The sequence below is a fragment of the Thunnus thynnus genome, chromosome 23 (assembly GCF_963924715.1).
Source record: "Thunnus thynnus chromosome 23, fThuThy2.1, whole genome shotgun sequence".
Taxonomy (NCBI): domain Eukaryota; kingdom Metazoa; phylum Chordata; class Actinopteri; order Scombriformes; family Scombridae; genus Thunnus; species Thunnus thynnus.
This window is the reverse complement of record NC_089539.1, coordinates 15,994,707-16,017,314: the sequence shown is the minus strand read 5'-3', so window position 1 is coordinate 16,017,314 and position 22,608 is coordinate 15,994,707. Positions and strand designations below refer to the sequence as shown.

At 38.0% G+C, this 22,608-nt stretch overlaps 1 protein-coding gene across 4 annotated transcripts; it reads right to left on the bottom strand.

The window, feature by feature from the left end:
- Positions 1–3,816: 3,816 nt before the first annotated feature.
- tspan11 (tetraspanin 11) lies at positions 3,817–21,388 on the bottom strand. Of its 4 annotated transcripts, none has more exons than XM_067581760.1 (9): positions 21,233–21,388; positions 18,677–18,799; positions 16,340–16,531; positions 12,616–12,690; positions 10,052–10,156; positions 9,464–9,625; positions 8,487–8,573; positions 7,299–7,421; positions 3,817–5,262 (listed from the first exon to the last, which is right to left on the bottom strand). In XM_067581760.1, exons 2-8 carry the CDS (start codon positions 18,761–18,763, stop codon positions 7,344–7,346), a joined length of 786 nt encoding a protein of 261 aa, XP_067437861.1. In that variant the 5' UTR covers positions 18,764–18,799; positions 21,233–21,388; the 3' UTR covers positions 3,817–5,262; positions 7,299–7,343. The 4 variants fall into 4 exon arrangements, with proteins under 4 accessions (XP_067437861.1, XP_067437864.1, XP_067437863.1 ...); XM_067581763.1 differs by having other exon boundaries at positions 18,677–18,784; positions 21,233–21,379; XM_067581762.1 differs by lacking the exon at positions 21,233–21,388 and adding an exon at positions 20,730–21,051.
- Between the last annotated feature and the right edge of the window lie 1,220 nt (positions 21,389–22,608).

Below are 22,608 nucleotides of genomic sequence, written 5' to 3'. Positions count from 1 at the left end.
AACCACAGCTTTCTCAACTGTGGGGGTACTGGGAACTGAAGGGGTCTGGGGTAGGCACTTATAGCCCCCTTTCAAATTACTATGTGACATGTAGTTGTCTTTAAATACTACAACATCATGTCCAGGATTTAGTCTTGTTTCACTGCAGTAGGTAAAAGCGTTTTGAAATGACAAAATTGACAGATTTATTAAATATGAGAGTATTCATTACAAATGCTGTTTAGATTTAGTTACAAGACCAGTTGTGACAGCACAAACCCTAAAACCAAAAGCTGCCTTTTCTCCCCTTCACAGTCTATACAAACATAGTGTGACAAGTTTCAGAATGGACATTTTAAAACCTGAAGAAGGCACCATCTTTGTCAAATCAAAAATTGGGCAACATGGTGCAGCGTAGTTAGAGTTAAAGTGAGTTGAGTGAGCTCTGTCAATCAAGGCAAAACATAGTCTGCTTCAAGACAGTGGTTCCCAACCTTTTTGGCATGACCCCTTAAAATGAGGCTTTGTTTTCTTGTCACCCCTCATCACAGATTGCATTATGTCTATACAGGGTGATTAAAATTGTTTTAATTCAAACCTAAATAAGTTAAATTATCCAGTTAGCAAAAACCAGATTACAAGATTACAAAAAAGCCAAGAAAAATAAATGTAGTATTGGGTAGTAAAAGTGTGTTTTCTGCTTTGCTAATCTATTAATCATTTTGTGACACCTCTGATTTATTGACTCATTGGGGGGTTGCGACCCCCAGGCTGGGAACCACTGCTTTAAGACTTGAAGTTCTTGCAAAACCACTACCAAGAGACACACAGTAGACATTAACTACCAAAACCATGACTTTCCTGAGCAAAAGAATGGTTGGCTTTGATTTCTATAGAGAAGTTGGGGGATTTTTTATTGATTTAGTGAATTATGAGCACTTCTGGAGCCAGCATCCTGAGGCCTTTCAAAGAAATGCATTCTAAGGCAAGATTCAGTTGTGTTTGCCACCCACTCTTCACATATATAAGTAACGTATGTCCACATTGGTACCCACAATCATTTCTAAATGCTAAATAAAGGTATTTTTGAGTAAATCAGGGCAGATATTAGTTTTCAATTTATATTGGCGTGCAGGTCTTCGGGTTCCTAATCCTTGACGTCCGGTGCTGAAGTTATCTAAACATGCTATCTCCCTCCCTGTGCCTTTGATCCCTGTAGAAATCTGTCAAACACACTTGTGGCCAGAGCTAATGTGTTTCAGGCCAGAGGCAAACTCATTCATCAGAGGATGACCATCAACATACAGAACATAGATGTAGAAACCAGAGGTCGTATTTAGAAAACATCCTAAGGCTAAAGGTAACTCCTTACTGGCTGAGTGGCTAATGTTTATATAAAGGTAAAACAGGGTACGACTAAAAGAGTGCTTGCTATGGTACAACTATTATTCTAATTTTGCAGGTTTTTGACAAATACACTTGCAGTTTGTACACAGATGATTTAGCCTATTTGGATCTGGACTGATTGTCATGTTCCTTTGAAGTGCATATCCAAAACCCTTTAATAACTGACAAATGCTAACTGACATTCAACCTAATCTGACCCACCTTTGTAGCAATGCCTGTAATTGTGACTGATTTAACTTCGAAGTATTTCTCCATGAACTGCTTGCATTATTTTGTCTGTATAGTCCCATGGCTTCAGGCATGTCTAGTCTAGCTATGGCCAAACGAAGAGCCAATCCTTGGACATTGATGTAAATTCTAGTTTCAGTTTGAGACAAGACGCTGATTGTCTTCCTGATCTTAACGCCGACGTGAAGACAGAGGCGAGTAAAGGAGGTACGGAAACACAATGGATCCTTAACCAGACTTCATCCATTTCTTTCAATGTGCACCTTCAGGCGTGTTACATTCAACACAAAATGTGTTACAGAAGTCCTTTCCCACACATCTATTATGCTAAAGGCACCACAGCATTCGATCACCACAATTGAGGCCTTAAGTTTTTCTGCACATATTGAACACAGGTGGACTTACTGAGACAATAGCTGTGTTGTGCCAGAATAAGTTTTATGAGAGCTCAACAAAAGCCTTATAGACACAGAAAACCCATAACCCAAGTGTGTGATAGCGCACTGACATGCAAGGGGACATAAACCAAACAGAGTTTAATGCATTAATTTATAATTTAGAAATGACATCAGTACATTTTGTTTTTTCTCCGTCCTGGAAGGCTTTGCTCTCTTTGGGGTTAATCTGCAGGTATTTGTGTGTGTCACACTTATCAGTGCACATGCAAACGCACTTTCCATGGTTGACAGATAAATGGATATTGCAACATGTGTTCTAAGGAACTTCATGAGCTGTCCCATTGAAATATCGTCCCACTAACTACAGTGTGATGAGGATGGTGGGTGTCTGTAAGTTGTGTATGTGTGCGTCTGTGTCTGCTTGTGATGCAAAGAGGCCTCAACTCCCAACACATGGGAGTGGTGAATCACCAGCTGCTCCCAATTCTCCCTTATGGGTCTCTCCTGGCAAGGAGTGTAAACCGCATGCTAATGTGTACAACCTCTGGGTTGTGTGTGTGTTTCTATCTTGTCAGCATCAGTGTGCCCTTTTCGTGCATTGTAGTATGTGTGACATCTGCAGGAAATGAGAGCCATCCTCCTATAGCTGATGAAGACAAAGGGACTGACAAACTCTATAGGCTCTTGAAGCCAAAAATGTTGGAGAACATCCAAACTCTTTTAAAACTTTTTGCCCTTTTTCTGGGTGACAATGATAGATTGTTCGGGACCAACACTGTGTCTTGTAAGTAATCTAGATCTGAGAGGAAACAAAGGAAAATGGAAAAGTTTTGCTTCAAAGACAAATAGCTGGGTCATATGGCAACAATATAGCACATATAATAATGCACAAAAAATCTATGTGCATGGCATAGTATTTAATATATATGGAGAGTTTCCCACAACAGGACCCCTAAAACCACACAAAACTGCACTAGCGCTGCATCAAGAATAAATGTGGTTTGAACTGGGAACACTCCAAAGTTTTCCAATGTGGAATTGTGGGAGACCCCACACATAACAAGTGTTTTTACAATCTTCTCTTATTGAAGCCCAGACATTAGATAATAAAATGACCAACCTTGACCTGAGATCTCACATGAGCTTGCAAGATTTTGATGAGGTGTTTGTTGTGTGGAAAATATTATGCAAAAAGAAAATACAGAAAAAAAGACATTTGAAGAGATTGACACAAAACTATGGCTTGTAAAAACACGTAAGTTTGCTACAGTAAGTAGTAGAGAAGGAGTTTGGTTCTCATTAACTATCAAAGGTGTTTGAGATTCGACTCTTACATACTACACATTGTAGTAAAGAGGCCCTCAACAGATCAGATATGTCAAAATTGAATCTTTGCAAACATAACACTACATGACAATCAGGTAATAGTGCTCCTTGTTATTAGAGAGTGCCACTCTGAGCGTTGAGTGAGACCAAATTGGCTAAATCAGGTCAGTTTTAGCAGAAGTATTATTTTACATGATTAATTGATTCTTCACTAAATGGAAAATCTTTGTCTCCCTCTGGTGGTAAACTACACTAACTGACACAGCCCTGAGATATTAGCAACTCAGGATAGAGGTCATATGGTGCATATTATAAAGCCCTCTAGGAAAAACATATGACTTATTTTGGGCTATGTAAATAAACTGACTTCATACCCTGATGATCATAATCCAATAAACATAGACAAACTGCAATCATGGCATTATAGCTGCCTGTCTAAACCAACTCTAAATATTTAACTTTCATTAACACAATGCAATTTCTTAATGCAACAATATTTGGAAATTTATTCATGAGTTTCTTATGAATCTTTTGAATAGTACAGTCAGTAGTTGAAGCACATGCCAGTGTTTATGTCATTATCTCAACAACCATTTTCATACCCTAGCACCCTTCAATTATATGTCAATCAGGAGAAAAAACAAATCCTAAGAGATCCCTTTACAAAGTACAGATTCATGGCAACAGTGATGTGTTTTTGCAAAGGTTTAAAAAAAAAAAAAAATCAATAGGATATATTTTTTTTAAACTTTGTAACAGAAACAACTGTATCCAGACAGTATGTCTCTTACTTCATATTCTACAACAGCCAAACCAAGACTTACCACTTCTATAGTGATAAGCTTGCTGCTCATGGTTCCATACATAATAGCTATCAGAAAGAAGATGTCAAGCGATAGATAAAGCAGTAAAAAACAACATAGTCCTTGCATTCTTTGGTTCATAGAAAGGTCAACGTCAACGTCTGTAGAGAATAAATCCTTACAATACTGCACACAGTGTAGCTAATGACTAGTGAAACCACTAGGTGGAGTTATAAACTCAGGGATGTCAGTCTTTTCAACCATTTCAGAAAACGACCTTCACTTCTTTTCTTTACTTACTAGACTGTCTAAATGTTTGTTGTCAACACAACTTGTGTGCAACCATTAGTGTTCAGTTAATTTTAATAACTATCCTACAGTTTAACATTTAGTGCCATTTTCAGGAACATAAACATAAATACAAATATAAAGATAATAAACTATATTTAATTTGCTGCCAAATATCATAGTGCACTTTCAGCTCCCCTTTATAGATTTCAGGCACAGAGTTAAATGGAATTTCTGAATTATATAATCATTTACCAGCAGAATTGTGATAGAGGCACATTGTGTTTATAAAAGATGCATTTCCTTTCTTCATTACCAGATACACCCGTGTACAAAGTGCCCTTACCCAGCTTACTCAAGTAGCAGAATGACCACTAATAACCCACCACTATATAAATCTCTGCTCTGTGAAATATGAAAAATAAATTTGTATCATCATTAGTTGATAAGAGTTAAGTATTTCCCTTTCTTTTGTCCTGCTCAAAGTAAAGCATGCATCTAAAACCAAGGAAACAATGCAACCAGACATGATGCTCCAGGACGCCAAGATCACAGTCAAGTATTAGAAATTTTTTAAGTCTGTATCAAAGAAGTACAATACTGTACAAGAAGAAACTAAAATCAGCCTGGTTGATCAATGGCACCATTTGTTTCTCGCTGCGATGTGGGTGACCTGGAACATGTCTGTGCAGAGTTCAAGATAAAGAGGTTGAAGTTAGCAGGTCATTGTTCCATCTGCCTGTTGAGCGGGTTGTAGTGGTGGTTCAGTGTGCTCAGTAAGGGTCCATCTTGATCCTTTTGTACAAGCAGCAGGTAAACACCATCCCACAGATCTGAAAACAGGAAGTGTTAGGTCAAAGATTACAGCTCAGTCACCATAGAAGACTGCAGGAAGCTTGAGTGCTATTGACTGTGGAGAAAGAGGGGTTAAAGGTGAGTGGGTTAGAGACTGCTGGAAGGTATGCAGGTTACTATGGGGACGCAGGGAGTCAAGCAACCATTATTGCAGCAACATGTGTGTGCACAGGCTTGCACAAGCAGATCCAAAATAAAGAACTGGGGGTGGGTACAAAAGCAGATTTATGCGCAATTAATCATCTTTGAATATTCTGTTTTCTACACAGTAAAAGGCTCCAAAAACTTAACCAAACTCCAAATTATATGGTGACTAAAACAACCACTGTAATGGATACTAATGAAATGTGCTTACTGTGTGTAATTAGGGATTATAATTGTTATTGAAAATTAAAGTAAACTTTAAGAAAAAAGGTTTGGTTTTCTGATCTTAATCTTTATAGGGGTTTTATGTAAAACAGTACTGTGTTCAACAAATCCTGTAACAAATCCTGTACGATAAAGTGAGACTATTGTTTCATATTTTCATCTCTACATTTATAAACACGCACAATCTGACGTTTTAATCCCTTGGCTCCTGAGTAATAGCCTGCGTGTATACAAAACCTTTTAAAAAAAAAATCCATGAGGATTACGGAGAGTACGGTCTAGACCTGCTCTATGTGAAAAGAGCCCTGTTGTGTTTTGGCGCTATATGAATAAAACTCACTTGACTTAACTTGAGGCATGATTTACAAAAGCACCCTACTCAACTGTAGAAAAGCTCAAAAATATATAAAGTACAGAACAGCAGGTACAGATACTGACTGAAACCACTGGGCCTGCCAGACTTGATGGATAAGCAGGCAAGTGCCCAGATTCCATCTCTGAGTCTCTAAAAGCCTTCTGAGAAAGCATTATCGAGCGAGTCAGCATTGTGTATTGACTCATTACAATCTATCTTGAGGCAAGTTTCTGTTGTCCCCCCCCACCCCCCTCTGCCGCCACCACCGGTGACAACGTATATGACGGAGAACGGAAAGACAATGATGTGAGAAAAACATCTCTCTGATTCTTAATGTTCTTAAAACCTAATTTGAGAAGATGATGGATATTTGTACTTAAGAGCAATGATGGAATATCGGAGGAAAAATATTTTATTAACCTGGCCAAAGAAAATGGCAGGTGTCTGTTAAAGTTATATACATGGTCACCTCAAACATAAATCCAGTCAACATTTTACTCACTATTCAAGAAACTCAGTGTTCAGGGCAACCTATTCTATTTTAGAGTGCAGGTAACTATAGCAACAACATCAATGCTTTACCTACATGATAAAGTAACACAAAGGAAAATAAATTGTCTCTGTATTGTCTTTTATGTCATTTACTCAGTCAATTACTCCTGTTACTAAGTCTTATGGATAGATGCATCAGATCATAAACTCTGACTGTGTAAATAACAAAACGCACATTCATCATGAATTTTACATGATGAAGGACTGAGGTCTGAAACCTTGTTAATAAAGCGAGTACAAGTGATCAACAGTGTAAATGTCTGAATGAAATAGGATTATTGAAAAACAGAAAACCAATTTCTATGGTGGACCCTGGTGAAAAGGTTCAAATTTAAAGTAAAACTGTAATTAAAGACAAATATCAAAACTTTGGTATTCTTCTCTGTACATGCATCTTATAGCATGAGATGCAACAGTATGAAGATACAGAACTCTTACCATCATGCAGCAGCAGTTAAGTTTTGATTAATCAAGCCATTCCTGTCTTTGACCTTTTTCAAGCTATCGCATCTGTATCAGCCATTAGCAGCCCATTATCACATGATAAGAAGTAACAATTTGCGACATAAAGCGAGGCCAGGCAGCTGCATGCTACATGCTTATCAAAGAACACATTAGAACATAAATATGTTCAAATAGTACACAAGTAGCCTGCAGATTTCACATTTAACATAGAGCAGATAGTCACACAAGAACAAACATGCAGACAGATATCAAGTTTCCACAATGCCCTCAAACCTTGTCTCGCCAGTTGATTAAACCACAAAGTTGTTCTAGAGCTAATCACAATGTACCGAAGTCCTCTTCCTCTTCTTTATAGAGCAGATAGATAAAGCAGGCTGTCAAGAACGCCCCGGCCAGCTACAGTGACACCACACATACACACATGGACATAAAGACATACAGTACAAGGCACCATAGACAGGTTAGTGTGGTACAGAAGACATACATGTAGTTTATGTCATAAGTTTTATGACAAAAACTACAAAAAGTCAGATCTAACATGAATTTTAACAACTAGAATAATATTTCAGTCAGTCTGACAGGTATTAGGGACAGGAAAGTGCACCAACATACCAACATTAAGAAAGACTGGAACAGTTGACAGGACAAGACATACAGTAAGCCTACAGTACAAATATACAAAGCAGACATACAGAATGCTTGGATTTAAACGTACTGAATCATACTGAACAGGCTCACGGACAGTTTTATTTTACATGCATTTCTCCAGATATTCAGCACTTGATGTATATGTTCAGCAAAATCCCTTTAATATGGGAATAAAACTGCCATCTTCACATGAAAGTGAAGGCCAATGGAAAGCTGTGCTCTTAAATTCCCTTGTCACCACCATCTGTTGCAAGACTTCATTATTACGTCAGAAAACGATGTCTTGACCTTATTCTCTCTGTCCTTTGTGCCTGATAAAGAACTTTTTAGACTGAACAGCATGCACAGTGGTGGCCATGGAAGCACATATCAGTCATACAGATACCACTGGAAAGAATCAATGTAGGTTTGTTTGGTCTCACGTTTCTCTTAAGTTAATTTACAAAGAGGTGGTGTACGGCTATAAAAGGGCTGTCAGCCAGCACAGAATTGTAAAAGAGCACTGTTGTATACCTCCATGAACTCTGTCAACTATAAAAGCTCGGGTCCATCTCAGACTGGGACAAATCAAATAACAGGGATGAAAAAAAAAAAATCAGATAATGATGACTGAGAGGCTAGGGTGAGATGAAAAGAAGTGTCCATTTAGAGGTTGTTGACCTGCGATGGTACATTTTCAGTAATGGGAAGATTTAAATCTTGTCTGTCTGGGTTTTGACAGGTTTTTTTATTCAACAGAGGCCAACCAGACATAGGGAACAGTTTTCTGCTTCTTTAACAACCGTCTGAACTAATATCATATATTTTACTTACCTGCAGACAAGCCACTCCTATTCCTACAGCACCAATGACTAACAGGTGGTCTGCCAGAAACTGCTCCAGTTTAGTGATGCAACCACCCTGCAGAGCCAAAGAATTAAAGTTAAAAAAAATCATAAACTAGACCATGCATATGATTGAACAGATAACTATTAGACTCCCAAACATGTTCAATGTATATCCCGCATTTTTTTGGTGAAATTTTCAGTCTCAGCATCTCTCCATGGTTAATATGAAACTTGCTGCAGCAAACAAGAAGCCATCCTGCAGGGGACCACTTTTAATTATTTTCCCCAACAGTCTAATCACTTAAATGTCAGAAAAAATAGATGTAAATATCTTAGATAATACAGATAAACAACATGCAAAATTACAAAAAAAATACTGATTATATTTTCATCCCAAATCTGAACTGAAAGTGCGTCAACATAGTGATCAACAAAGGCAGGTACGTGGATATATTCATCATGTTTTTGTTAAATTCTGAGGGCAGAGTACATCCTCATCTTTATGCATTTGCACATGACACAGACAGTGTACTATGAGCTAAAAGCAGGGGAGCTGAAAGGTTTGACACAAGGTGGTGGAAATTTTCACCTGTGCGGCATGGATAAGCTGTCAAAACCTCATGTTTTATTCATTTCCAGAGAGCTCATTCTATCAGAGAAAAGTTACAAATTTCAGTGTTTTCTCTGCATTTCTCTCCATTTTAGCTCCTCAAGTGAAACGTCAGGAGGAGAAATTCAGACGTAGCATGAGTCTCTAATACTCTAATGATCAGTTCTGTGTAAATTTATTTTCACAACACATTATTTCACAAACAGGGTGTTAAAAGGGAGCGCTGTCACCTCTTTCAAATTTTTAAACATTATAATTAAGCTACAGAAAATTATATGAATGCTAGAGATCAGATTAAATACGGTGCTTGTCATTTAGCCCTTTTATTTTCCAGTCCCATGTAACCTACTGACCTCCACCTTGTAGATGTTGGATGGGTGGTCTCTCTTGCCACAGTTAGGGGTGATGGTCTTGCAGCAGCTGTCAGGCACCAACCTGCCCTCTGCCTGCGATGGCGAAGTAATGTACACGCTCATTGACCAGTCATGGGAGTTGTTGCTGCCACAGCACTTGAACTGTAGAGGGAGGGAGGTGAAAGTAATATATATTTTATATTTGTGATAACTGATCCAGTTTTTAGGGCTTATATTTGATTAATTTATTTAGTTTAATACCATTTCCTTTAATCAGTACACTGTCAACTTTGATTATTCTTGCAATGGCAGTGGCGTTTCCTACTTTCAGAGACATGGATATTTACTGTAATTACTGTAGCTCTGCCATTTCACTACTCATTTTTTTAAACAATACTTTGAGCAAATCCCAATGGATAACACAGGGCCTATGAGTAATTTCTTCTACTGAATCTCAGCATAATTTAAAACAATTTCACATATGGTAGCTGCAGACAGAGTCATGGAAAATTAATTTGCAGAAATGCAGCATACAGTCTTATATAAACCGAACAAAACCTCAGAGGTTTTGGCAAATATAGTCCATACATCTTGTTGTAGTCTGTCCACAGCTAATGTGATGGCCTCCTTCCCTGGCTGGGCATAGTTCTCCGTCATAGTCTGGTTGAGATGCTGCTTCAGCTCCTCACTCAGCTGGAAATGAACGAACAAAAAGACACACACACACACACACAAACACAGAAAGAAAACAGTGGGTACTTGTGGGAAAGAAATTTACTTTGTAACCACAAGCTTTATTTATTACAAATGGAACATAAATACATGCAACAATGTGTAGGAGCAAAGACTATAAAGTGAGTGTTGAAGTGATAAGCTTGACAAAAGTGAAGGAGTGGGAGGATTAGGGCAAGAAGATAGACAGGTAACAACTCCCACACATCCATGAGTGCTGTGATTAAAAAGACAGATGAACAACACATTGCAAAAAATAGACTTTAAACATAGCCTTTGATGTGTGTGTATGTTTGTGTGCATCCGTGCACAGACATTAACACACTGGAGAGACAAAGAGAATCATAGAGAGAGAGAGAGAGAGAGAGAGAGAGAGAGAGAGAGAGAGAGAGAGAGAGAGAGAGAGAGAGAGAGAGAGAGAGAGAGAGAGAGAGAGAGAGAGAGAGAGAGAGAGAGAGAGAGAGGAGAGGGAGAGAGAGAAGAGAGAGAGAGAGAGAGAGATATTCAAAGCTAGATGACAGTGAAAAGCAACAGATGCTAGTAGGAGAGGGACATGCAGCATATTTAGTTGCACAATATGTGACTGTATGTCACAAACTGAGGGACACAAACCAAAAATCACTGGATATGACACCATAGTTATCTTGACGTAGTCTATTGTACATATGGTTATTTTATCTATTCCATTGATTATTATTGTGAACGTCATTTTTGTTTTATCATAATTTAACACTGTTTCTGTGCTTTGGCAACATCATTGCAACTTTACAGAGTCCTACCAATGCAAGCACTGTACAGTAGGTGTGACTATATAGTAGAGTTACACACACACTCTGCCATTTTTTCTTGCTCTTTTAATTTTTTATTTATTTATTTTAATTTATTTAATGGATTGCATTTTTTTCATCTCATAATTGAAATGTATTATCCTTGATGCTTTGATAATTTTATTGATCTGTAAATTTGATTATTCAAAGTAAATGTACAGTAACTACATAGTAGAGTTACACACACACACACACACACACAGAGTGGCCTAAGGATTAATTAGAAAGTTAGATGGACCTAGCCAATCTTCAGTCATCAAACAACCTTCACAAACACAACATGTGTTTTATGTTTTCTGACATTTTCTTGTTTTTATTTATTCATTTATTTTATTTAATGAATCGTATTATCCTTGACGCATTGGCAATAATGTTCTTCTGATATTCATGCCAATAACACATACAGAACTGCAAGAAATGAAATCAAATTAGAGAGAGCGAGAGAGAGCGAGAGAGAGCGAGAGAGAGAGAGAGAGAGAGAGAGAGGAGAGAGAGAGAGAGAGAGAGAGATGATTTTACCCTTTTCCATTATGATAAATCACCGAGCTTCTGCCCACAGATAGCATAATGCTCTTTGCAGACCTGGCTGGCTGACAGGCAGATGTTTGTGAGATAACAAGATCCTGTGTGTTAGATAACACTCCAGATACTGAACAAAACGCGCAGTGCAGGTGGCAAAAAGTGACAACCTACATTAACATATAAAAAGGAAGGAACAAAGAAACAGCAAAGCTAAAAGATCTAATGTAGATTCTCCTGTGACTCATCATCACCAATGTCCTATGGCATGGAACAAAGAACACTGGGAAACTTTCTTCACATAAGAAAACAAGACTCAGAGTCACAACACTCAGCAGATACATCCTCACAATAACAACACCAACTGTTGTTTATCGGGCAAAATATTACCTCGTTCATCATCTTAGTTTAGCATTTTAGAACGATAACATTTGCTAATTAGCACAAAACACAAAGTGCAGCTGAGGCTGACGGGCATGGTATTAATTTTTCAGATATTGCTCATAAACCAAAGTGTTTATTTAAAATTTGTGATCATCAGATCAAAACTTCTAATTTATCATTTATGCAGAGGAGAATGTAAATGTCTGAACCCAAATTTCACATTCTAAACCTCACTCATCAAAATCACCACCAAGATAAAGGTAATCCCCTGAAGACAATAATAATAATAATAATAATAATAATAATAATAATAATAATAAATAATAATAATACTTGATTTAGTATTAAAAAGTATCTCTTTTTATAACACTGTTGAAGGAGTGTCTGTTTTTTAGGCACCTATGTTGTTGTGATATAATGAAATGTATACAGTGATACTTTAATTCCAACTGACCACTGTGGCGTACAGTTAAATTCTGATTAAAGTGATAATAATTCAATTTATTTGTGTAAATGTGGTGTGGCCGTTATTTCTTTATTTGGCTTTTGGTTCAACTGCTGGGACTTGCTTCGGTAACTTGGATTTTCATTGTAAAGCACCACGCCAAACTACTACATCTATCAAGCACTCTATAAATAAAAGAAATTACTATTATTAGCAAAAATCAAGCATAAGCAGTGATCACTTACCCTCTGGTAATAGACATAGGCCAGTACTCCAGCAACCAGTTCAATTAAGAAGATAAACAGCAGGCAGAAGAAATACTGTGGATGAGAAAAGGGATGAAGTAATTCAACAAAATTAGACAAAAGACTTCAGTTCATCCAGAAGTTTCAACCTCAGAGTCATCAGAACAGTTGTCCCCTCAGCTAACTAATTTGAGGAAAATTGCTAACACTCGTGACGACTCAATAAAGACTTCCATCAACTGTCATTGTGCTGCATCTGTCGCTTCCAACACAGATGGCAACGCTGCACAAAAAAAAAAAAAGACAACCAGAAAGCTATTTGACAGACTGTAGAATCAGATCTCTCTCGGGCATCTCTTAAGGAGCTCTCCATGCGGCTTGAGAGCACTTCCATTATACAATCTTAGAAAAAACTAAATTAAGGTGATTTAAATATTGAACACCACCATATACTTGTATTCCTCAGGAAGTCATTGGAATAATATTGTAAATCAGACATCAGATCAGTGTAATTAATATGTCACATAAATGAATGACACTGATGGCTTTAATTGTAACCTTTCATCCTCAATGACAAGGACTATTGTATGCACTGAAATGCAGAGCACAGTTATGTAAAATGTGTAGTGAACAGATCGCCCACTCGTTTAGAGAGCGCCGACAGACTGTTGTGGAATGAGCAAGATCAAAACTACAGCTTTCACAAACTCAAATAACACAAGCACAAACTTTTGACTGTTCATATATACAGCAAGGTCCAAAAGTCTGAGACCCCTAGTTAACCACTAGTACTTCTATTTTGCATTTGTTTTGAATGTAATACTACTATTTTTTTGGTTAAAAATGACAATATCAGCTTAACAATTTGAGTGAAAAGTCGAATCTCTGAGAAATGCACATGCATTTCAGAATATCTTATTTAGTATGTCCCCCTTTTGCTTTAATGACAGCATGCACTTGAGCTGGCATGGACTCCACAAGTTTGTGCAAAACCTGATGACCCATGTTATCCCAGCATGATTTGACAATGTTCCAAAGAGCTTCTTGTGATGTGAATGCTTGGCTTTCTCAGTCTTCAAGTGTCTCCATAAATGTTCAAAGGGGTTGAGGTCAGGTGACAGTGGAGGAAAGTCCATGACAGTCGGGACTTCTTGGTCTTCTTTGGTCTTCAAGTAGTTCTTGCAAAGCTTTGAGGTGTGTTGGGGGTCATTATCTTGTTGCAGTATGAATCCCTCTACACAAAGATGCAAATCAGAGGGTACAACATGTCTCTGAAGAATGGAGTGGTACTTCTCCTTAGTAATTCAGTGCAGGTGTCCAACTCCACAGTAGGCAGAATATTCCCACCACCATGTTTCACTGTCAGTTTAGATCCACTGCGGTATCATTCTCTCTTTTGTTCGTCTCCTTGCTGTTACTGCTATAAATCTCAAACATGGATTCATCAGTTAATAGGAATTTTTTTCCAGTCATCCACTGTGAAATACTGGGATTTCTTAGCCTACCTCGAGCATTTGGCCTTGTTTCCCCTCCTGAGAAGTGGTTTAGAAACTGCTACTCGTCCTCTGAGACCACTGCAAGACAGCCTTCTTTTGATAGTACTTTTGCTAATTGGAGTCTTACGTTCTTTATTTAGCAAATTCTGTATCTGTGATGAAGTTGCTTTTCTGTCTCTCAGGGAACTAAGCTTGATGTATTGATCTTCTGATGGTGTAACTGATTTCTTTATTCAACACACATAATACAGAGAACATACACCTTGGAGGAGATGTATATACCATCACGCTTTGGACACAACTGATCAAGTTTCTGCAAAGCGTTTTAGAGTTCCATGTACTGCCCCCTTAGAAACCTTTAGTTTAGCCAGGATTGACACTGAGACAGTTTGCCATGTTTCCCATGATCACAACGCTACTTAGTAAGCAATTATCTGCGGGAAACTTGAGGCACAGCCATATTCAAAGCAGGTGAACACTGGCTGCAAACGGAGTTACTTGAAAGAGCCTCTGATGAGTGGATCAAATCCACCTGAGTGTCATCTGAACGGATGCTTCAGTGGAAGGGATACAACTTAAGGAAATCTGACCTTTTGTACAAAGGAGTTAAGTTAAATTTGATTGCTGATCCATAAGTGCAGATTCTTAAATATTTCTTCTTCATTTTCCACGTCATTACTTCTTGTGTTCTTTTAATGTTTCTGAATTTTCAAACTTTTGATTATTTCCAGGTTTGTATGACAATATTAGAGACTTTCAATGTGGTCTCAGACTTTTGGACCCCACTGTATACCCTACTTACAAACATGTGGCCATGCCACATGAAGCAAACACACACATACAACTCATTAGTCCCACCTGTCACAAAGTGGCACACAACAGTTTGACAACAGCACCAGCTCTGTTTTGCTCACGGCCATTACAGAGAGACAGATGCTACAACCCATCGTGCGCGACGAGGGAAACGAAGTGATGGCGAACCCTTGGTAAGATAAACAGCTGTAGGGGAGCAATGATCTCAGCGAATTAATATTTGTGACACTTAAGCAAATGTTCACTTCTGTTTTGCAGTTATCACAGTGATTAGAACATGCAGAAACACAGCCTGCTCTGTATCTCTTGGTTACAAGATTTCAAAAAACACTCTAGTCTCTGTGTGCATGCTGCCCACACAAAATTCCAACTTCACCCCTTCCACACACACAAATTCAGTAACATTAATCACCCAAAACTAATCTATAAATAGCACATCGATATAGTTGGTGTTCAACCAAAACGCACCACAGACTCCAAATCCTCCAAACACATCCACCTCTTCACTCCTTTCTTCTCTCCAGTTACTCCATCAATCAACAGTGGATAGATCTATAAATAGTCCTGCGGCAGCGAACATTCACCTCCTGCCTGCTTCTCTCCCACTGGGCCCTGTCTCTGTAAAATAATGAAGAGAGTAAGGGCCCCGTCAGAGTCGTTTGTCAGCATCCAGTGATACACCTTAGACCAGGGAGAGCGCGGATGAGTTCCATGTTATGTTGTTGCATAGTTGCAGTTGTTGTTTGCTCTGTGTGGTGTATGTCATTGTTGTCCATATGATCATTTCAATTACGTAACTTATGAAAAAGTATGGCTGCACAAAATTCATAGTGTGCAAAACTCAAGACAATGTATCCCCAACCTTGCATTTAAGGGTTGAATTAAAAGCTACTACCAGTAGTTACTTTGGAGACCTCTTCAGCCCAAAGTTGGTAGTTTATTACATCACAATGAATGATAGACCAAAGAACAATACTATGCTATTTATCATTATAGGTAGATGTTCTCATATGTCATGAATTTCAGGTAATGTTACAATGAACAGGGCTGACTTACTCTCAGTCATATACACACTCACATTAAGGGTACCTTGGAGGTTACCTGCACTTAGGCCTTCTCAGAGAAAACTACACTGCTTTGAATGATACACAGTACCAGTCAAACGTTTGGACACACTCTCTCAATCAAGTGAATGGGATGCGTTTCCAAACTTTTGCTTGGTACTCAACTGTTACCCATTTGACAAACAAATATGTGTGCAAACAAAATGTTTTTCTTTGGATTTTTTTTAAGTAAGCATTCACATTCCTTCATCATATACTGTAACACATTACACCATATACCCAAACCTTTACAGCTGGGTATATAAAGGCAGGGACCTCAGTAGAAACCCCTCCGTGGGTCCAATGTCTCACCGTGGACAGACAGTTTTTCTGCTCCCGGATGACAGCACAGCAGCCCAAGAAGCCAGTGACCACCACCAGGCCCCCAGCCAGGATAAGAATATATGCTGAGACAGCAAAAGTGCTGGAGGCCAGCAGACTCAAGTAGTCACTCTTCTCCAGCAGCGTCCAGATTCCTACACCCAAAACTGCTGCTCCTCCCACCTGAAAGAGAAGCACAATTAAAGCATGGTGAAAAGGTATGGGTAATAAACTGGAGAGACAGCAATGGAGCAAGTAGAGATACTTTATGAACAGAGAAAAGAAAAGAAATTGTTTAACATTGAGTGTCATTTATATTCAATCTTAAAGAAAAGACAAATAAAAGACCAAAAAGTACAGCACTGTAGAGGGTACAGGGCAGGAAGTGACAAACAGGATGTGAGTTCAATGCTATCAGTTCAATGCTATCCTGATGAGTCACAGAAATAAACAAGCTACAACATGAGAGAACAGTGAATGGGGAGGGGTGGGGTTGGGTGGGGAGGACACAATAGAGGTTAGAAATGAAAGAGAAAATAGAAAGGGAAACAGAGAGAGAAGTGGTCAGGCCTTAAAAATAACTGGGGAAAGAGCAGTGAGAATTCAGGAGGCTGCAGTAGGTCAGGACATAATGACCACTTCCTTCCAAACAAATCTTGGATAACAATCCCAGGGTGGCGTCCAGATCTGTTCCTTTCATCAGTTTCACAAGCACATAGGGTAGGAAATGCCTGAGTGTGTCTTTCCCCTTCGGTCTCCCATCTCTTTCCATCAAAGGCCTTATTTATAACAACACATGCCCTACCAAGGAGGCACCACTTAGATACATAAACAAGACAGAGGAAGACGACAATTAGGACTTTTATTTTATGTTTAACCTGCACAATAAGAAAGTGCCTCTGAATTATAACAGGCTGATGTTTCTTTGAAAATGTTCACCCACTCATAAAAACATTGCTCCATTGCTTCAGCGTACTAGTGAGCCAAAACTCCATCAGGTACCGTTAAGTAACTAAAGCTATAAATAATTTAATACGTAAGAACTACAACACAGATATTCCGAGAGCTAAAACTCAAGTTTGACCAGATAGATAATAGATTTGATATTCACTTATATGACTAGATGAATGTTTTGTATATTGCTCTTCACTAATAAACAAATGAGATGAAAAGAGTCTGAACGTAACAAAGCCTGGCTCTGTTCTATGACAACAAAGTCTGCCTACCAGCACCTCTAAAGCTGGCGACAACCATTCAACAGACAGATATGAGATTGGCAACAATCTTCTTATCTAACTCTTAGCAAGAAAGCCAAAGAGTTTTTTCCCAAAAGGTCTAATTAGTCCTAAATTTGCAATCAAATCTAAAATTGAATAAGCTATTGGAGCACAACCAGAGCACACAAAGCTAACATGGCACAATTTCTGAGGACAACAAGTGTCGAAGCCACTGTTTTGACAAAAGATGTACCGCGGACAAAAAAAGTCTGAAATTCATGTGAGCACTCTTAGAGTAAATGTCAGTGAAAAATAGGGAAGAGAGTCTGTGGTGCAAAGAGGAGAGGGAGGCTATGGGTTTCCTTGTGAGATGAGCTTTAAGGTGGTGACAGAGATTTAACCAAAGCTTGAAGATAAAGCTCGATCCTTTTTCTTTTCTCTTTAACCTCTCCCACGCACACAGATCTGTCTTTCTCTCAGCACACCGACTCTACCTCAGACTTTGAAAATGTTTCAAAGTGACCCCAGACGGTCCTCACACTAGATGTAAGAGCGAACAGTTTTAGCAGCAACCTGCAGTATCATAAAGTGTTTTGCTAGAGAGCAGTTTTGATACACAGTTCCCCATCGTACACTGACAAGCCCTAAATAATCTATGACTCACTTTGGGCCAAGTCCATAGCTCAGCCCTTTTCAGACCTAGAACTCATTTTAATCCTCTCCCCATTTCTACGTTGCTCTTTCCCTCTACTGTCTCTCTGCCTGCAGTTTCCAAGGAGCATTAAAGCATTTTTACCGTGCGTCATAAATAGGCCTGTCACGATAACTACTTTTGCTGGACGATATATTGTCCCACATGTAATTGCGATAAACGATATCACTGTAATTTTAAGCCATTTTTATATCACAGTTTTAAGACCATTTTAAGCCATCATACGATAAGCCCATAACATAATTATTGTGACAGGCCTAGTCATAAAACATAAAATGATGCTATGTAATGCTGTCTGAGTTAGAAGTTGCAAATAAATACAAGTGAATAGATGACAAAGTAAGCTTTATGTGAGTGTTCGTATCATAAAAAGGTGATTGCCTACTTATTGCCACTTACCCAGAAAAGAAAGTTGAAAACAAAAAGCAGGTACTTGAGACACACAGTCAGCCAGTCCTCCTGGTCATCTTTATAAATTGCTGACATCTTCCTTCCTCCAGTTCAATCCTAGAAGTGCAGATTCTTCCACAAAACAAGAAGAGGATAGTGGGAAATATAAAACATTTTATAGCAGAGATATTGGGATCCATGATTAAAAAGCTTTCATAATAAACTTAAAGTCCCCCTACAGTCAAAAATGTGTTTTTTTTTCTTGTTCTTCCAATGATGTTTGAGCTTCACTGTACAGAATGACGTATGTGCAGAGTTTGACACTAGAAGGCTGTTGCCACCTTCCTCTGCTTGAACACTGGTAAAACTGCTAGTTACAAGTATTCGCCTTATAATACATAATGTATGTATAATGTTTACTACTCATATAACCCCAAATAAGTCTACAGTCATAAGAAGTCACAGTAATGCATTCCTTTCGTTCTGTAATGCAAATACCATGATGGAGTGGTTTTGTTTATCAAAAGGGATACAGCTGCCTATCAAATGTCATGACAAAAGAATAATCTCAGCAGCAACATTACTGCAGGTCCCTTTTCAGCACTTAAAAGTCTTTTTTTTTTTTTTTTTTTTTTGCACCTTGAATCTTTTTATTTTAAGTATAACCATTTTCTATTTGCAACTCCCTCTGCTATACTGCCGAAATCAAGGTCTCCATTAGTTGTTTAGTGATGCGGCATCCAAGTTCGCAATATCATCTTCTCTTGTTATATCCACAAACCACAATTTAAATTATTCATAGCGCTGAACGGACCATAAACCTCAGGTTGATTAATTGAGCACACAGTTTCAGTAAGTGTAAATAAAAGGCAGGAAGCACTTAGACCCATAAAATTGATCTACACAACACCTTCAGTGGAGAGCATCAAAGGAAAAAGTGCAGATTTTGTTTTATGCTAAAATTGTCAGTATGGGTAGTATTTGTCAAGAAGGGAGAGTATTAGATTACTTGTAATACTTAAACAAGCCTTAAACTTGCATATGGTACATGAACAAACTAGTAGCCTTGTAGAAGGTTTATCTATATTACATTTTTCTTCCACTTACTTCTAGTTGCACATGAGATTTGAGATGCTGTATGTTCTTCAACCCCAGTGCAAAAGAAGAAAATGGAATTTCATGATCTATCTACATCTCAGTGTAAACAGTTAATGGTTTCATTGGGACTACTTTGGATTTCAGTGTCCTCGGTGGATTATAGAGTAATATGACACCGTTTCTCAAATGACACATAGCTGTTAATTTTTATAAAAGTTTTGGATGATGCAATCACCACAATATAAATGATATTTACTACTATTGTGTTAGGATTTAGGCTGGATGATATGGACAAAGTCAAATATCACAATATTTTTGACCATAAACCTCATATCGATATAGCAACGATATTGTAGGGATTGTCCCTTAACAAAATATTTAGGCTACACAATGAGATTTTTGATAAATAATCATCAGTAATGTGGATATGATGACAAAATGGGTAAAGGCAAATAATAGAACAGCTAGTAAGTTCAGAAAATTATATCATTTTACCGTAACGAAGCCTTTAATACCAGGAAAAGACAACACTTATGCCATATCACAACTTCCAAAATCTAAGACGATATCGAGTCTCATATCCATGAACTGTATAAAAATATCACAATATCAATATAATATCAATATATTGCCCAGCCCTAGTTAGGATGGAAGCAGGTACCTAAAAAATAGATATCTCCAAACCTTGTAAAATAAAAACAGGCCAAATAGGTAAGTGAGAAAATATGTTTTTGTTTGTTTGTTGTAATTTGGGTAAACCAATAAAGTAATTGCCATAACTGTTCCACATTTCTATGATCAAAAACAATGCTGATTAACTGCCCTATTATGGCATTTTGACTGAATAAAACATGAACAAGAATTAAAGAAAGAAAATAAAAAATATACTTAATGTTGTACAGGTCTTCTCATTTACTCATATAACTTTATGGCAGTTAGAGTATAGTTTCCGCCCTGTACTCACCTGATTTTAAGTCACCTATGTCCGCACATACTTTAAACATTAATGCGCCAAACAAAACAAAATTCACTTTTATCACTCGCCCAGGAAGCAAACATGCCGTTTTTGATACAAGTCTACTAGCCGAGAAATAGCATGCAATTTCTCAGTTTGCAGTTTAAATCGTTCCAACAGGCACCAATTTTCACCGGGGTTAGTTACCCTTGAACACTAAACGTCGGTTTCCCACTAAGGTGATTTCCTCTAGGACTGATATGCCCCGCCTTGGATATTTCGGACTTTGACCACAGCAGGTGTCCTTCGGCCCAAATATCAAAGGAATACACGGCCATCACGCTTTAACACCATTTTCACCAAACTTTCTTGGGGTGTCAACTCGAGCATCCTGAAAAAAAAAAACACCCCTCTACCTGCGTCGTTGATGCCCAGGACAAAGTTTAACCGAATTATGTTGCTGTTACATCGACAAACTAACATTTTCGTCTCATGGCCGACATTATACTCACCAGACCAACGTTTAGTGAGGAAAAAAAATGTCCTCGTTTTGTTGCTATTCCCGTCTAATCAGAGAGCACGACACTGCAGCAGTGAATGTGTAGTCCAGCCAAGCTTGTTGCTCTCAGACTGTCCGATAGCAGGTTAGTGCGGATGCTGCCTTTGGGTGCACCTCGTTTTTGAGCATTATTGGGCTTTCAATAACAGTCCAACAGAGAAGAAACAGGTCATAGATATCAACTGAGCTTTTTCTTATGTTTCATTGACAACACAAAATGTGAAAATATTTATCTCATACAAACAGAAAAGGTGTTTTCTAGTAGATTTAGCTATTCGCGACTTTCCATAGACATAAACACTACAAAATACAATCAGTACAGCCTAAATGTAAGTTCAAAATACCTGTAATAAACACACAACCCTATGCAATAGAAACACTCCTCTCGCTGACACACACATACACACAATAAACCCTGCTTCATGTTAGTTAATATATAGCCTATGTTGAGGATGCATAACACTATAGTACACTTTAGGTGTGAAACTGACGCTGACGAGACTTGTTATTTAAATGGTGTATTAAACAGGTAAGATGTAAGATTACTAAGCTACATAAAATGCTGAAAAGATCATAGTATTATTTATTCACTTTTATTTCACTCAAATTATTAAATTTCTGACAGTCCTTGAAGGCAGCGCGGTGTGAACAGGGTCAATGTGAAGTGACAGAGAGAAGGAAATAGAGCTGCTGCACTCCACCTTACCAGATAGGCTGAATACCACCGTGCTGTTAACAGCAAAACCTTGGTTACAATGTAACCACATACCACTTTAAGAATTTCACAATGAGGTGTACATGAATAAACAGAGATAAAGCCAGAGAAAAAGCACAGAGTACAGTGAACATAGCCTCAAAAGTGGTGTGTAGGCCTTTTTTGCAAGGCCATTTCTGCATAAAATAATATATATTAATAAATGTACAATAGAGGCCTTTACTGTTAACTTGGATACATCTCATTATGAATTCCAATCAAGCCAGGAAGACTAACAATCAATTGTCAAATAGCTCTTCATCGTGTAAAGTAGACTACAAAATGCTTTAACAGGGGGCCTCTGTGACCTCAAAGGGAGAAATGGTAATTTGGTATTTCAGCAGTGAGCTAATCAACATTGCTTTGAGTGTTTAGGATTGCTTCCCTTTTTTTATTCATTAGTCATTTAATCACCAAAGAAACATAATCCACAAGACAAAAATTTCAAAGAAAAGAATTAGTAAAAAGACAGACAAGGAGAAAAGAAGGACACAGAACTCTTTACAAGTAATAAATCATGATTGAATATCTGCTGGTACCCATAACCATTATCATGACATAATATATGCCGATAA

What these genes read in the sequence shown, in the direction of transcription:
- tspan11 (XM_067581760.1), bottom strand. Translation starts at nt 18,763, where the DNA reads ATGTCAGCAATTTATAAAGATGACCAGGAGGACTGGCTGACTGTGTGT. An exon ending in TTTTCAACTTTCTTTTCTGG is followed by an intron (nt 16,532 to 18,676) that starts GTAAGTGGCAAT and finishes CTTCTCTTTCAG; the next exon opens with GTGGGAGGAGCAGCAGTTTT. An exon ending in CCTATGTCTATTACCAGAGG is followed by an intron (nt 10,157 to 12,615) that starts GTAAGTGATCAC and finishes GTTCATTTCCAG; the next exon opens with CTGAGTGAGGAGCTGAAGCA.